General features: G+C 32.1%; 2 protein-coding genes and 1 pseudogene across 6 annotated transcripts; 1 reads left to right on the top strand and 2 right to left on the bottom strand.

Annotated features, from left to right (window-relative positions):
• Window positions 1–260: 260 nt before the first annotated feature.
• LOC114187699 (putative serine/threonine-protein kinase PBL23) lies at window positions 261–3796 on the bottom strand. Of its 2 annotated transcripts, XM_028076017.2 has the most exons (5): window positions 3254–3796; window positions 2570–2751; window positions 2278–2467; window positions 1791–2182; window positions 261–782 (listed from the first exon to the last, which is right to left on the bottom strand). In XM_028076017.2, exons 1-5 carry the CDS (start codon window positions 3387–3389, stop codon window positions 438–440), a joined length of 1245 nt encoding a protein of 414 aa, XP_027931818.2. In that variant the 5' UTR covers window positions 3390–3796; the 3' UTR covers window positions 261–437. The 2 variants fall into 2 exon arrangements, with proteins under 2 accessions (XP_027931818.2, XP_085530437.1); XM_085674311.1 differs by lacking the exon at window positions 2570–2751.
• A 2584-nt stretch (window positions 3797–6380) lies between these two features.
• LOC146885809 (uncharacterized) lies at window positions 6381–8715 on the bottom strand (annotated as a pseudogene).
• Window positions 8716–9733: 1018 nt separating this feature from the next.
• LOC114187765 (uncharacterized) lies at window positions 9734–14415 on the top strand. 4 transcript variants are annotated; one of them, XM_028076121.2, is made up of 5 exons: window positions 9734–9965; window positions 10126–10206; window positions 10801–10889; window positions 11232–11429; window positions 13887–14415. In XM_028076121.2, exons 4-5 carry the CDS (start codon window positions 11285–11287, stop codon window positions 14168–14170), a joined length of 429 nt encoding a protein of 142 aa, XP_027931922.2. In that variant the 5' UTR covers window positions 9734–9965; window positions 10126–10206; window positions 10801–10889; window positions 11232–11284; the 3' UTR covers window positions 14171–14415. The 4 variants fall into 4 exon arrangements, with proteins under 4 accessions (XP_027931922.2, XP_027931925.2, XP_027931931.2 ...); XM_028076130.2 differs by having other exon boundaries at window positions 9755–9965; window positions 10131–10206; XM_028076124.2 differs by lacking the exon at window positions 10801–10889.
• The last annotated feature ends 2006 nt before the right edge of the window (window positions 14416–16421 follow it).

Genomic DNA, 16421 nt, shown 5'->3' on the forward strand with positions numbered 1-16421 from the left:
TATATATATATAATCCATGAGTACGCACGTGTCGGTCTACTGCTAGTTAAGAAATAAAATAATGATAACTAAAATAAAATATCCTTTTAAAAAGATAATATTGCTTAAAACAACAACTTTCAGGTTTAATTTTAAAGAATTAATGTTTTAAACAAATGGTTCAATAATCCATTAATTGTGTCAAGTATGACAACTAAATTAAAGTTTCTTGTGACATTACAAAATCAATTCTTTTAACAATAAAACAAAATCATCAAAAATTAGCAAGTGTAGGGTGTTGAAATTTCATTAGGGCATGCATGTTTTTTTCTCTTGATTACATGAAGAGAAGTTCTTATATATATGTATATATCTTCCAACATAAGCAAATGAAGATTATAATTTGAAAATGCATGGATATTAACAATCACTACTGTTTTTGTTGATGCTACTTTTGTTTAATTCTTCGTTTCTTCATCTTCGTTCTCATCATTGTGGTTGTTGTCTCCATCTTCTTGAGATTGATTCTGTTCATCACTATCTTCTTCTTCTTCTTCTTCTTGTTCTTGAGTAGAAGGAACTTGTTTTGTGGGTTGTGGTTCATCCACTTCTATTTTCTTCCTTGCCAAAAATTCAACCGCTGTAACTACATCACTGATTAAAGGTCGAGTTTCATCTTCTTCTTGGAGGCACATTGCTGCCACTGCTAAAGCTTGGTATAAACTTTTTACAGGATACTCGTCTTTCAACAATGGATCTGCCATTTGTGTAAATTTCTTCCTATCTTTTAAGAGTGGTTGTGCCTGAAGAGAAGCATAACCCCTAATTACTTCATCTTATTTTCTTTTTCAAATCATATCTTTCACACTTTCATATAGCTAGTCAATCAAAATTGTTGAATAAAGAACACACATTTCATATTTGAGCCTAGTGAATAGACATATGCAAAATTTTCAATCTTATTCAAATGATCCAAATTCATGAAGCGTATATCCATGGAATCCACATTTATGTATATAAATTAGGAGGAAAAAAAAAAGAAAAAAAGTAAGAAAAGATAAGATAGAAAGTTAATAAATTGTAAATGAAGTTAATTACGTAATAAAAAATTTGAAAAAATATAATGACATATCCAAACACATTTTTAAGGGTGATAAAATGAGTCTGATTTGTCATTAACTTACAAAAATAGGATGAGTTGGGTTGGTCCGTTAAATAAATAGAAATATATATATATATATATATATATATATATATATATATATATATATATATATATATAATATAATATGAAAGAATTAATTTTTAAAATTAATTTTTATTTAAATTTTTAATTAAAAAATGGTTAGTCTTTCTCATCCTATTTTTGACTTATCATTTGACGGGTATTACCATTTCTTTTAAATAATAACGAATTTTAGTGGCTAAAATAATTTATATTATAAATAAAAAGTTATAATAAATTTTTAAATTTAACTAAAATAATTTTTATTATGAATTGATATATAAATTGGTTACTAACATTAATTATTAAGATTATGAATATCATAAAAATGAATTTTTAAATTGATCTCTAATTAAAAAATTGATCTTTAAACATATTTTTGGTGTATGGATCAAAATGGACTTAAAAGTTGAAAACTTCAATCGAACAAGTCAAATTTTAGTGGGTTGAAGGATCAATTTATAATTTAGGGTTTAGGGTTCGTGATCCACTTTTCTACTCCTATATATTTTACACTAATTATTATTTTTTTTTTCTAAAGAAATAGTATGAACTTTTGTACACAAAGAAAGGTTTGAAGACATACCCAAAGAACTAAATTTTGCTCTTCTTCTGGCCTTGAATATTCAATGACTCTTCTTCCCGTGATCATCTCCAAAAGCACCACTCCATAGCTATACACATCCGATTTTGTAGTCAATTGCCCTGTTGATGCATACTCAGGAGCACAATATCCATATGTTCCCATCACTCTGGTAGACACATGTTTTTTGTCTCCTGTTGGTCCAAGCTTTGCAAGTCCAAAATCAGAGAGTTTTGGATTGAACTCTTCATCCAACAATATGTTTGATGCTTTGAAATCACGATATATCACTGGAGGGTTTGCTTGGTCATGCAGATATTCAAGTCCTTTTGCTGCACCTTCTGCAACTTTCATTCTGGTATGCCAGTCCAAACCCTTCACTCCTTCAGGTAAGTCTGAAAATTCATTTTTTTGTTTTGTTTTTTTCATTAACAACATTAGATTCTTGTTAAACCATAGAAAACTTAGTTTAATCATTTCATTTACCCACCAAGTAAGTGATCTTCTAGAGAACCATTAGCCATGTATTCATACACCAAAATTCTGTGTTCTCCTTCAGCACAATACCCTATCAAGTTCACCAGATTAGGATGGTGCAGAAGACTCAAAATTAAAACCTCAACAAGAAATTCTCTGGTTCCTTGAAATCCATTTCTGTCAAGTTGCTTCACAGCAACAACCTGCATATTTGACACAACACTTTGAAGGTTAGTCAAAACTTGGATAAATTTTCTTCCTTTTAACACAATATTTCAAACAGAAGTTAAAGTAATAATTAATACTTGATTAGTGCTCTGAAGTTTTCCTTTGTATACCCTCCCAAAGCCTCCTTCACCAATCATGTTGGTAGGATGAAAGTTCTTAGTTGCATCACATAACTCATGATAAGAAATGATCCTAGAGCTAATGTTTCCTTTCCCAAGCTTTGCTATCTCATCTGTTATGAACTTTCTCTTGCCACTATCTACAACACAAAAATTGTTCCACTTTTCATCATTCATGTTTTTCTTTCACAATGATGCCCTAAATAAACTTGGTAACCAATCATAAAAATTCCATGTTTGCAAAGTAAAACAAACAAAACTCTTGCATTTTAGATCCTTCTCATTTCATTCTCATTGTTATAAGATTTGATAAAGTTTACATAACCTATGCAACACAACATTTTGATTGTTCTTACATCACTTTCATTTTTTCCCTCCTAGACCTCTATATTTAAGAGATTTTGAATAGTTTTAGCAAATGATCGTAAAAAACACACTATTTTTTCAACATTTTAGCCTATAAATTATACCATTCGATCTAAGATCATTACAAGAAATACGAATTTTTATTAAGGGACTTGTTTCAATATTGTGTTATTAATAAGAAAAGTATAATTAAAAATCCCTAATACGAAACATGAATAAGAAACAAATTGTAATTCAAATAGAACAAAAATAAGAGAAATAATTATGAGAACTCACCTGATCTAATAGAGATGTTAGAAAATGAGGCGACACTTCTATCATCATATTCTTTTTCTTTCTTAATGCTCTTCTTCAATTTCAATCTCTTCTTCTTGAGCCTCCTTTGTGATGAACAACAAGGAAATAAACTCATTTTCTTTTTTCAAAATTTGATTTAATCAAATCCCCATTTACAAAGTTTTAGAAACTTATTTGTTGGCTTTCCAAACCCTTCTCTTAGCATGCAAATGTTACGTGCCCTATAATCCAATATTGCTCTCGCAATATCCAACACCCTAGAAAGTGCCTCAAAATGTTTGTTTGATTGTTCTTGATTCAAACCTTGTTCTGCAAAATACCATGCAAATATTCTAGATTCTGAGAATCTCTACTCACATGGTTTCTTTTGCTTCGTCAAGGCATATGAGCATGGAATGGATATTAAGACATAGTCAAATTTGCCAATACTAAAAATAGCGAAAGTGAGGTATCATATGTTTAACTATGGCTCTTGTTGGGTAACATCTATGCGTTACAATTTAACGTAGGATTTGATGCATGTCTTCTCGCACGTCATTTCAACTACCTCCTTTAAATATATATATAATGTTGTTGTAATGTTTTTCAGGCCAAGAACTTATTTAAGGTAAAATAAAAATGATTTTAGTAGAGAACAATTTAGTGGTTATTTTGAACTTTAAAAGAGAAATTAACTCATGTCTGTTTACAATTAATTTTTTTCTAAAAACAAAAATGACTTTATGAAAGTTGTTAATTTTTTTTTTCAGCTTTTGATTATTTTTAAAAATTGTTAAAAATTATTATTTTTGTAAACAAAAGTACTTTTTTGGTGACACGAATAAAACAAAAGAAATAAACTCTTAATAGAATGAAAAGATGCCATTTTTTCAATAATGAAAATTTACTGAGAATACAAAATTTCCAATATGCTTTTCAATAAGGGAAAAAATTTCTATATTATGATATGAACGATTGGAAGTTTTTATGTAAATAAGACATGTAGTTATTTAAGTTTGGAAGAAAATTGACATGTGAGTATTAGTTTAAAACTACTATACATGTCAATTTAGTCCATTTCCCATGATTTGATCGTCGGCTAAAAAATTCACACATCAAAAATTTCCTAATTAAAAATCCACATGACCAAAATATCTACAAAAGAAGTTTTTTTTGCTAGGATCAATCCATAAACTTTCTTTAACATAAAAAATTATTAATTATAGGATAATGGATAATGATATTTTGATATATTTTTTTGGATCTATTTTTAATTCACTAATACAATTACCTTTTAATTATTTATTTTGATTTTTTTGAGTGATGTGACATGACTATTTAAAAATGATTAGAGTAGTGGATTAAAAACGAGTAAAAAAAAATAGCTAAAATATCATTATCCTTAATTGTACATGCAAAACTGGTTGGGAAAGATATCGTTGAACCATTGATTTTGAAGGAAGAGGTTGAAGATGCAATATGGAGCATAGAAGCAAGGCTGTCTACTGAGGGAGTGAACCTATCTGGGGCTCAAGGTGAAAGCTATAATTGTGTATCTGGAATGAATGTAATCGATCTTGAACAGAGAATCAAACAACTGGAGACAGTGATTGAAAAATTAAAGATAACAAAATTTGGTCACTGTTGAAAAAATTATTAGCTTATCAAACCAAAACCTTACTACTTGTTAACATGTATTTCCTTTTATATATACTTTCAGAATAACATGACATGAATGTTCAGAAAAACAAGTTTAACATGATACTATTACTATAGGATCTTAGTTAGCACTGGTACATTGTCCTAGACAGATTTCACAGCATTACAGAGCCAATGCATTTAGACATAATTCAGCATCCTTCTGGCCTTGCAGGCTAGCAACTTTAGAAAACTGTTGATAGACGTTCACAGAGAAATCCAAATACTGATTTTTATGATCTAATGCATGCAACAAGTCTAATTTGCCTTGCTAATATGAGATATGCAATTATGACGCAAAGTGGAATGCTAAAAAACTGAAATCATGCATGTGAACCTAAAGCTGGCAGAGTTGGCAAGAACAGATGTTAATGCAGATTCGGGTTTTCATGTGACATGCTAGTGGAGATTCTCCCTATGCAGTACTTCAACAAGTCTAGAATGATATGAAGGAATGAACAATACTCTCTAATCCTGCAAGAAAAGGACAGAACCTAAAATCACACTTTGCACCTGTTGTGTATCAGATTCGAGGTGCATACATGTTTCTCAAACTTCTATTCCCTGAGGGAATTGCAATACTACCTATTAGTAACAATAAATAGGTTGTGTGAGACAGGAATTCCCAAACGACATAAGATCTTTTATTTTAGTGTAAAGTTTGCTGAGTACCTACACTTGATGTTAAAAGTATCTTATGCATAAGTAGGAAAAAAAAAGAAGGAAAAAAAAAATTAAATGAACTTCTGATGTGTCAGAGTTAGCTGCAAAACCAATGAGTGACAAACAGCAGCAGTTAAGTGAAAAGAAAGGATGGGAGTGCATGAGAGTCAAAGCTCCCTCAAGCAAGAGAAACTCTATGCTCCAATTTCTAATTATGATCCTCCAAAAAGGTACTTCTTCATCACTACACCATTTCTTATAACAGAAATGCACACATCACACTCCATGCAACCAAAATTCCTCTTTCTACCCTTTCTAACTTTTACAAAAGAAAAACACAAATTATTAACTAGATTTGGGCTTGGACTTTCGTTGATAAGTCTGAAATGGCTTATCCCATTTTAAGGGACGGTTCCTATCAATGTCACCCTCTATAAAATTAGCCTTGTCCTCAAGGACAGATTCGGCAAAGCAGGAGCAAATAGAATTAGGAAATTCCCAAGTAGCCTCTTCCTATTTAAATTCACAGTGTGTATAAATTCTAACATAGTTAATCCTTTTTAATCTTAAGCATCGAAACTTAAAACAACTTGAGATAGAAATAGATTTGACTTAAACAATGGACGTGAGGTACAAAAGCAGAACCAAATACACTTGGTAATTTTCTTAGCTATTCTTTTAACCAGTTCCATACAAGTCTGCACATAATTTGAATTTGCTTCTGAGTATAAGACAATATTCAAGTTTCAAAGAATATTGTTACTTCGGTCAAGAGAATTATCAATGAATTAAACAAAACTCAAATATCTCATTTTAACATAACCATTGCTAAAAAACAAGTAAACTACACAGGTTGTACCAAAAGAGGGACCATCGCATCAAAATAAGCAGCAATACAAGTTAGCAATCTACACATTCTGTTCTACTAGCTAGATTCAGGAACTGTGCTCTATAATGGCAAAAAAGGATTCTTGGACTTCATTTACAAAAAAGGACACTATGGTTCAGCTTTAAATCCAATATTTTAAACTTTATGACCTAATTTTTCTGCTTTAAGCTTGGCAACCACTCTTTCAAGCTTCCCAATCCGGCTTTCAAGATCAGAAGCAATATCTTCTATGCAAGAGCTTGCATATTTCCTTTCCACACCACTGACACCATCTCTATCACAAAATAAATTATTGATTTTGACTCCATTTCTGTTGTCTTTGACACTTCTTGATTCTTCAGCACTTAAGGATGGAAAAACAATAGATACCGGACCAGAAACATTTTCAACTTCTTCATCACCAACACATGTATCTTCACTTGAAGAACTGGACAACTCAATGACCGGACACTTTTCCATTTCATCAAAATCATGTTCTAGTTTTCTCTTAATCTTGCAAGTAAAACCAGGTGGTGGGCCACAGGATAGGCTGCTCTCTTTCTTCACATATAATAATGATATTGGTAACGCATGTTGAGTTACTTTCAACACAATCATAATGTTTGCTTCTTTCCTTACTTTGATTTGATTGCTTCCACCAATGATAGTACCTAGAAGTAACACTTGGTTTATGGCGGGCACATACCGCAATGAACAAATATGTATCTGTTACTAGCTCACTATAACTTGTCCAAGGTTTCTCTTTGTGAGGTACTAGCATACCAGGAATGTCTTGATCCATCCCAAACTGCATAGCAACACGATTAGGGCAGTAATGTTCTACACATTCCATGCCCTCCAACTCTGAGAGTCTCATGCAGCGAGCAAAGGATTCTAATTCATCATCAAAATTGGGATTTTTGCATACCCACTTGTCATTTTCATTGTAAAGCTGAAGAGGAGGAGAATTCACAAATGGACACCAAATAAAGTCATTTCCATTCCAGCTCTTGAAGAGTTCAAAATCAATTTCAAGTTGTCATGTTTAACCATTTTCACTGTGTGCCATTTAGCCATCAAGAGTTGGCCTTGCTCAACTACTCGAGGACACGGCTGCAACGAGGGAAATCTCTCCAATGCCCAAACTTGGACCAACTGAAAAGGAGCCAACAATGTAACTTCTAACTCCACTATTGTGACCATTCTGACTTTTTCATTCAGCAACCTCAAATCCCTGTAAATGTTGGCTAAGACAGCAGGTGCAAGAGCTAGTTTAGTCCCTCTTGCTAACTGTATGGCAACAGGAAAAACACTTTTCAGAATGGATTTATATGATCTACCAGGGAAAACAAACCTCGACAACCAGCAACACAAGAATGCCTCATGTTCCAAATTGCTTTCATTACTCATGAAATACTTCATCCATGGATTATGATCCGCCCTTTTGGCCTTCGATTTGAAAAACATCCTAAACACAGTAATCAACTCTTGTTCTACTTCCTTTTCCTCATCACTCACAAGAGGTCTAGAGAAAGGCTTCTCCCCATGAAAACACAAACGTGTTAGTCTTTGAACACCACCTTTGTGCAAGCTCAAGAATCAACTCATCATTTCTACAGATAAGAAAAGTAGAAGCTTTGATAGCTTGGTCTATCCCAGTCTTTATCCACATATATTCATACTTTTGTTGCATCTGTTGAACCCATGTATTCCATTCTTGATTTGGATTATGCCATCCCCTGTATATCACTTCTAGTGGCAGCTTTCCGGGGTTGGAAGCAACTGTTGCTGTTCTTCCAAAAGAGAACATGTAATGAGGAGGATTTGCTCAGCCTTCCATACAGGGTTTGATAAAATAAGCAGTTCTGCGAATTGGGTTTTCACCAGACAATGGTGAAACCAGGAGTTCTTCCTTTGCTTCGATAATAGTGTCCTGTGATAGCTCCATGCTATAGATGCCAATCAGGAAGTACCTGAAAACACAGAAAGAAGAGTTACATCAATCTACCAATGGATAAGAAACAACCCTACTGAAAAGGACCTTTGAACTCAAACTTTTTGCTTCTTTCTTTTCTTTAGAACATGTCTTGCACTTTATCAGAGGGAAGCTTCTATTACTGATATTTGAATAAGATTTCGTGGCTCACAAAACAACACAACCTTCACTGTGTTTGAGTAGAATTCTTTGAACCCAAAAAAGAATGTGAGAACTGAGAACAGAGAATTTGAAAAGTTTTTGAGTAATATATCAGCGTTTGAGTTCTTCCTCGGAACATGTAGTCATCAAATGTTCCACACGTCACTTTTAATTGAAGACAGCACTTGGATTAAGGAGATTTTTATTTTTTTTAACTATTATAACTCCTTTAATTTCTATAAGTATGTATATCTTATCTTATAATTTTTATATTGAAAAGTTATTAGTTTTAATCTTTACACGTATTAGTTTTTTAATGCTGTTTTAAGGTAACCATTTTATATTATATATATATATATATTCAAAGAAAAACATTTATTTATGTTGTTACAATTTTTATAAGTGAAATTAATAGCAAAATTATATGTTATGTAATAGTTATGTTTATTATAACAACATTGGTTTATAGAATTACATCACTTAGTCAAGTAATATTTTATATACTAAATTTATTTTAAATTTAATATATATAAATAATTTTCATATGCGTATAGTTAATTAATACAACTCTGCCATAGAGAGAGATTGTGTATTACACATGTTATTGTATTAGTTTAAAATTAATACTAACATGTCATCTTTCTACATATCTTATTCACATAAAAACTTCTGATCGTGCATATGATAATATAGAAAATTTGTATTCTCAGTAAATTTTCATTATTGAAAAAGTGACACTTTTTTCATTCTATCAAGAGTTTATTTGTTTTATTTTATTCGTGTCAAAAATAGTACTTTTGTTTACAAAAATAATGATGTTTAATAATTTTTAAAAATAATCAAAAGCTGAAAAAATAAAATTAACAATTTCATAAAGTAAATTTTGTTTTAATTTTTTTTTTAATTGTAAACAGACATGAATTAATTTTTCTGTTAAGCTCAAAATAACCACGGAATTGTTCTGTACTAAAATATTTTTATTTTACATTAAATAAGCTCTTGGCCTGAAAAACATTACAACAATATTAAATATTTAAAGAAGATAGTTGGAATCACGTGCCTGCGAGAATTACACCTAAAACTAAATTCTATTTTAATGACCCATTTAGTGGGGATTTTTTTAAAAGCCCCAAAGCCCTGAGTGAAGTGGGTTGGAACAGGGTTGGTGTCCTTTTAATCCCTTCTCGCTAAAAACTCTATTTCTCTCTCTCTGTCAGTAAAGTTTTGCCCGAAACTTCTTCTTCATACCCACGAACCTGGCCACTGTGCTCTCCTCCGTTCCCCGTTGAGCCAAATACATTCTTCGTAGAACAAAATTCCGGTTCCGCCTCCGAATTTCATTTCTAGTAAGTCTTCTTTCTTCTTTAATTTTTGTTGAGTGTTGGTTTTCTGCTTGATTGGTGGCCAAAATACATTTCTCACGCTTCTTTTGAGGAAAAACAGTGGATTCAATCATTCTCTGTAATGAGTTTTTTTTACTTAATAATTGTTGTTACTACCTCCAAGGACAGAGGTACTGATACGAAGGGATAAAATTGGAGCTCAAACAAATTCGATCAAAGTGGGATCAAGAATTGAAGAGGCCTGGTAATGATCTAAAGACTTTTATTTTCATAAGAATATGTGTAGTGTTGTTAAATCGACCCTTCAACCTAGCTTCAAAATTTTTCAGTTTTCTGAGTTTCTAGTAAGAATTTAATTGGTTCGGTATATGATTGTCAGAATTTGAATTTACTCTTTTCTGTCTTGTGATTGTAAAGATATAATCCTTTTTCTAATATGTTTTGTGGGTGTTGACCTAACCACACTCATGGCCTTTCTTTCATCTTGCTTTCCCTGTTCTGCTTTTTCCTTCTTCTATTTTCTCTTCCCCTGTTTTGTGGGGATGCTGGGTGAAACCGAAAGGTATCCATACTTTGCTTCCATCCTTCTCATGAAAACCTTCTCTTTCTCTCTCTGCTTTACTTTTCTGTGTGATTTTGGGACCAAAGATTTGTATGGAATACTTTCTTATTCTGACATTTTATGTGAAAATTATGTGAATTTTTATCGCTGATTTCATAGTTGTATATGATGGTTTGTTGCCAATTGAAATCATAATCGACCTTTTTTACTTTCCACCACATAACTCTCATGGTTCTGCAAAAGAGTAAGGGCTTTGTTGAATATTATTGTTTCTAGGTGCCATTACTATTACAAAGTTAAAGTGGGGAAATTCCAGGGTGATTTGAGGAAAGGAAAGAAATTTCAGCTCTTGTTTTGTAATTGAGGTTAAGTATAAAAGTTTGATGATGTTATAATTATTCAATATTATTTATTATTTATTGTTAATTATAAACATTGTTAAGCATGGGATATATTCAATACTTGAGGCCTTAATTGAAATTTGACAGGATTCTTGCATATATAATTAATTTTTATGTTAAAGAAGGCCCATGGGTTGGCCCCTCGGGACTTTTGTGGGTATTTTGGCCTTGTGGGCTGTTTCAATTAGGGGTTTTTTGGTCCTGTGGGCTTTTTTGGCTGCAGCCCATGTGGACCAGGGTCAAGTATGTGAAATGGGTTAAATTGACAGGTATATTCATTTTGTATTTCACCTTTTGTAAACCCAGAAGCATTTCTCTGAGAAAGGTGCCATTTTTTGCTGTTTTTCTCAATCTCAACCATGGAAAAACCGAAGACTGTGACGGGTTTGATTCTTTTGCTTTTTGTTTTGGGTGTGAGTGCTTGGACTGGTGAAATCCATGGAAGAGTTGTTTGTGATGTTTGTGGAGATTCTTCTCTTGGACCTGAAGATCATGTGGTTGAAGGTTTTCCTCTCACTCTCTCTCTCTCTCTCTCTCTTCAATATGAGTTTTGTTTCAATTTTTGTCGTTTTGATTGAGTTTCTGGATTGTGTATTCCTTTTTTGATGAAAATTGTTTGCTTTTTGCTGTTGTAAATTATCCATATCACTCTCCACCGATTGGTTAACTAGGTTGAAAATTTCACTTATGCGTGTTATCAGTGGTGTGGTTAGTTAGCGTTTTAACTGTTTAGCCCTTCAAATTGTTTGCTTGATTTTCTGGTTGTTTGACCCTGTGGAGTAAATTTGTCATACAGCAAAAGAATACCAAGGTTTTAAATTGCAGTAGCAGTTGCTGTTTTGTTGTGATCTTTGATAGTTGTTAGCATTTTAACCGTTTAGGCCTTCAAATTGTTTGCTTGATTTTCTGGTTGTTTGACCCTGTAGAGTAAATTTGTCATACAGCAAAAGAATACCAAGGTTTTAAATTGTGGTAGCAGTTGCAGTTTTGTTCTGATCATTGTAGGAAATTGCGGATATATATGGGTACAATTGCAGTAGTGGCTGACCCAAAAACCTTATAGTTGCAGTCAAAATTTTGGTTGCGGATACTGTATTGTGTAGTCACAGTTGGCCAGTTAGACCTGGTGGCATATGAGATGGAACAAGGAAGATGTTTCTGGAAGTTGTTTATTCACATTTGAGGATGATGATGATGATTGATGAATTGTTTGTTTGTATATTTTTACTAATTAACAGAAGGAGAATGAGATGGGCTGATTGGTTTGATCAAAGGATTTGGAGATATTCATAAGAATGCATTACTTGATAAACCTCTCGTGGGAGTGAAATTATTTTTCTTTCCTTCAATCCCAAGTAGAATTTGATATCTGAGAATATTTGTGTTCCTGATCCAGTCAACTATATTGATTTTTTAATGATGATATGACTAATTAAAAAAAGATGTTTCATGATAGTCTCTTCATCTTACACAATTTGCATTTCCATTTCTTGAAGTTTACTTGTATCAATGACTGCGAATATCTAATTTTTTTGACGATTTCTAACTTTTCTTTCTTACCCCTTTCATCTTTTTAAGATGACCGTTTCATGTATTGTGTTAGTTAATTTATGTTTGTGGATATGTTGTTTTTGTGAATGATGGTATGAATAGATGAAAAAAGATGTTCATTGAGTCTCTTCATCCTGCTCACTTTGCCATTCCATTTCTTGAAGTTTATTTGTATCAATGATTGTTAATGTCTAATCATTGTGACGATTTCTAATTTTTCTTTCTTACCCTTTCATCTTTTTTAAGAACACTGTTTCATGTATTGTGTTAGTTGATTTATGCTTGTGGATATGTTGTATGTTCAAAACTCCTTAAATGCATAATGAAATATCATTATGTATGTTATGACCACCTCCCTTTATTAGTTTGCTATGAGCGTGTCCCAAGCTAAACCTCAAAATATTAATTGAACATCTCTGCCATAAATTTTCTACGAGAACCATATTTTACTCCCTAACATTTTTGTTCACATCCTCGCGACACAAACAGGACTAAAGTAGTTTGTAGTGTTATTCAAAAGATTTTGGTTAAGAGAGATATAAGAGATGGAGGGTATTAGTATTGCTGTCCTAGGAGAAGTTTTTATAGTAATGAAGACCAAATTCGTAGGGATAAACTCCTATCTATCTTTCTATCCTTTTGTTGCAGATATGTGTCTCTTAAACTCGTTTTCTCAAAGGGTTTGATTCTTGTCGCGGTGAAAACCTCTCAATTGGCTGATTGTTCTCGTTTTCAAAAGTTTGATGATTCGAAATTCCTTATTTTTATCCTGAAGATCCTATTGTATGCCACTGATGTCTAATGGTTGTTCTTCCGATAAACTTATGACAACATTTCATGTTGGTTATGTGCAATGCAACCTAATATAATGTTGTCTCTTATCAGAAACAAGCCTTCTTTCTTATTCTTCCGTGTCTGGTTTTTGATGTAATCCAATTCCATTTTCAGATTTAACCATTTGGGTGATGATTCATAGTTTCAACTTTCATATCATTCCTCAGGTGATGATTTAATTTTGAAATTTAACAATCATACAAAAACTGAACAAAGGAGATTTCACTGGTCATCTTGCCATCCTCTACAATTGCTTTGAAGCTGAAGTATATTCATGCATATTTCTCCCTTACAGTTTCATGTTGTATTTCCCTTTCTTATGGTTGTTCTTTTCACCATTTTCTAACTTTCTAACTGTACTACTTCACTATCGATCACTCAGAAATATTTAAACTTGCAATGTGGTCTATGTTGATTCACACAGGATTCCTTTTATTGGTGCATTTTAAATGTTGCTGCAACTCACAAATCAGAATGCGATTTCCATATATCAATTTTAACTTATTCTCACGTACTATTAGACTAATATCTCCTTCTCTTAACAAAAAGGTAATTGACTTCAGTGCTCTATTGTAGGTGCTGAGGTTGCTGTTCTTTGCATCACCAGGTCTCGAGAGGTTCTAAACTATCAGGCATTCACAGATGCCAAGGGGATATACACAGTGGCCGAGACAATGCCGGAGAGTGATCGTTGGGATGCATGTCTAGCTCGACCAATCAGTAGTTTCCATGAACAGTGCACTCAACTTGGTGAGGGCAGCTTGGGAGTCAAATTCAGTTACAATCACCCATCGGGATATTCACACAATGTCAGGACCTTTGTGTATCGACCCACCAATGTTCCAACGTACTGCATATGATTTATGTATGGTCTTGTTCTTCTAAATCTGTGAGTTTATGCTTTGGTTGAACTAGTTCAAAACTGATGAGCATATGAGCATATTCTCTTTATACTATACATGTAGGTGAAGTTGTGTTCCAGTGTTTCTTTAGAACCTAGAAATAGTAAGCATGAGACGTTTGAGTAATTGTAAATGATAATATTATAGAGAGCAAAGCAAAATCATAGTAATGGCACTGTCATTGAACAGTGCAATGAATCTCATGGCTTAAGTGCACATTTATTCTTACCATTATACTTTAACTACCAAAGTTTCACAAAGTTGATGTAACTGGTTTGTGTAAACATATGATGAAAAGACAAGGGTTTGGATCCCTTGACTTTACGTATGAAGAAGATTTTGTTGAATGTGGTAAAATTCCTCTAATTGATATGAGAATTATTTTCATTACTTACACGTTGATAAAGAATGTTAAACTTGTTAGGTACTAATTGCCATTTTGATAAAGAATGTTAAACTTGTTAGGTACTAATTGCCATTTTGATAAAGAATATTAAACTTGTTAGTTACGACATCCTTTAATTGTGTTAGTCCCAACTTGATCTATTTTTTATATAAACTAAAAAAAATTGACTTAGGCTAAATTAAAGATAACTATTTTTTTTAGGATTAAAATATACATTTGATCCTATTTTCGTTCCGTTTTGTCATTTTAGTTCTAATATTGTTTTTTCGTTTAATTAGGTCCCACTTTTCATCAATTTTGTTCAATTTGGTCATTTTTTGTTTACGTCATTCAAATAATTAACTAATTAACGATTATGAACAATGACTGTCACATGTTACTTCATGATTTTTTTTTTTTTTGATGTACTTACTACATAGTATTTTAGCTGAATATGGTTTGAGTTAACCTTTCAAGAGTCAATCTGTTTCCTAGTCTGATTGCAGTATTAATATACATTCTTTGCTGTTTTTAGTGTGTAGATATAGTTTTAATTCCATCTTGTTGATTTAACTTTGTTTAGGTACTTAGGATTACGTTACTGAGTAGTGATCTATTTGATTTTGTTCTGCTTTTGTTATTTTTAGTGTTCTGTTTCAGTTTTATAGATGCAGATTTAGATTCAGATACAAAATTTAGTAGTATTTTGGTAGCTGACTTGTACCCCCTTGCTGTTTTTAGCTAGATTCCAGTTCATATTTGATGTTTTGATTTAGTTTCATTGTTTTTGGCAGTGAGCATTAATTTTAGTCATACTTTTCTGATTCAAAATTGTAGAAGTAGTTCAAATATGATCACATTTGTTGGTTTGGGTTTAGTTAACTAAGTTTTGTTCTGTTAGTAGTATAATTCCAGTTTTTATAGTAAAATTTTAAGTTCATTGCTGTTTTTAGTAATTAGCATAGTTTTTATCTTGCTTTTATCATTTTAAACTTGCTTAGCTAATTCTTTTGCTGTTTTTAGATTAGAAACTGTTTTAGTCTTGTTTTAGCCATCAGGTTTGCTGTCTTAGTTTCTTTCACTATGTTGGTTTCTAGTTCTAGTTTTTCTTGTTAGTTTGAATAGTCAATTCTTGTTTTGATTTTTATTTCACTGCTTGAATCAAGTCCTTGAGATCTTTGGTGGATTGATTGATAAGCGGTGAAATTAGAACCTTCTCAAATTTATGGTAATGCTAACTTTCATGTGCTGACAGACTTTTAACTTTAACACTTGAGTGATATGAGTGAAACACTACCTGGTGAGGCTAATTCTAATTCTTAGAGCATGGTTTGATTAATTTCTGTTGCATCCACTGTAATTGACCTGTTTTTAACCAGCTTGAGGCTTTGGAAAGTGATTTTGGCAGATCTGAGGAGCTCTCAGGTTGCAGCAGTGCTGTGAAAGTGCGTGATTCAATTCAGTATTGTAAATTTTTTCTCTTTTATGTTTATGTAGTTTTTTTTTTTTTTTACTTTATCCTGGAGTGCAATAGTTCAAGTGTGGGGTGTGATAAATCTTGTTGAATATTTCAAAGTTAGTAGAATTGTTTTTGGGTGTTGTTCTGTTGTAATTTCTTCTTTTTAATTCAGATTTAGTTTAAAGGGTAAAAATTACTTGTTTTCAAGAATTTGTGTTAATAGTGTTTTTAAATTCAATTATTAGTTTAGCTCTTATTTTGTTTAATTTCTAATTTGTAAATAAATAAAATCTAGATTTGGTTTCTAGTTTTTGACTTTGGTGTATTTGTTTAGTTTAGTAAGTAGTTTATGTGCAGCTTTAATC

Source organism: Vigna unguiculata, chromosome 6 (assembly GCF_037176805.1).
Source record: "Vigna unguiculata cultivar grain cowpea cultivar isolate G323 ecotype 2 chromosome 6, ASM3717680v1, whole genome shotgun sequence".
In the NCBI taxonomy this organism is placed as follows: Eukaryota; Viridiplantae; Streptophyta; class Magnoliopsida; order Fabales; family Fabaceae; genus Vigna; species Vigna unguiculata.

Excerpts from the sequence above, each read along its gene's own strand:
- LOC114187765 (XM_028076121.2), top strand. The coding sequence starts at position 11,285 with ATGGAAAAACCGAAGACTGTGACGGGTTTGATTCTTTTGCTTTTTGTT. Across the intron at positions 11,430-13,886 it reads TGAAGATCATGTGGTTGAAG|GTGCTGAGGTTGCTGTTCTT; the intron begins GTTTTCCTCTCA and ends GCTCTATTGTAG.
- LOC114187699 (XM_028076017.2), bottom strand. The coding sequence starts at position 3,389 with ATGAGTTTATTTCCTTGTTGTTCATCACAAAGGAGGCTCAAGAAGAAG. Across the intron at positions 2,183-2,277 it reads TCTAGAAGATCACTTACTTG|ACTTACCTGAAGGAGTGAAG; the intron begins GTGGGTAAATGA and ends ATGAATTTTCAG. Across the intron at positions 783-1,790 it reads AGCAAAATTTAGTTCTTTGG|GCACAACCACTCTTAAAAGA; the intron begins GTATGTCTTCAA and ends GCTTCTCTTCAG.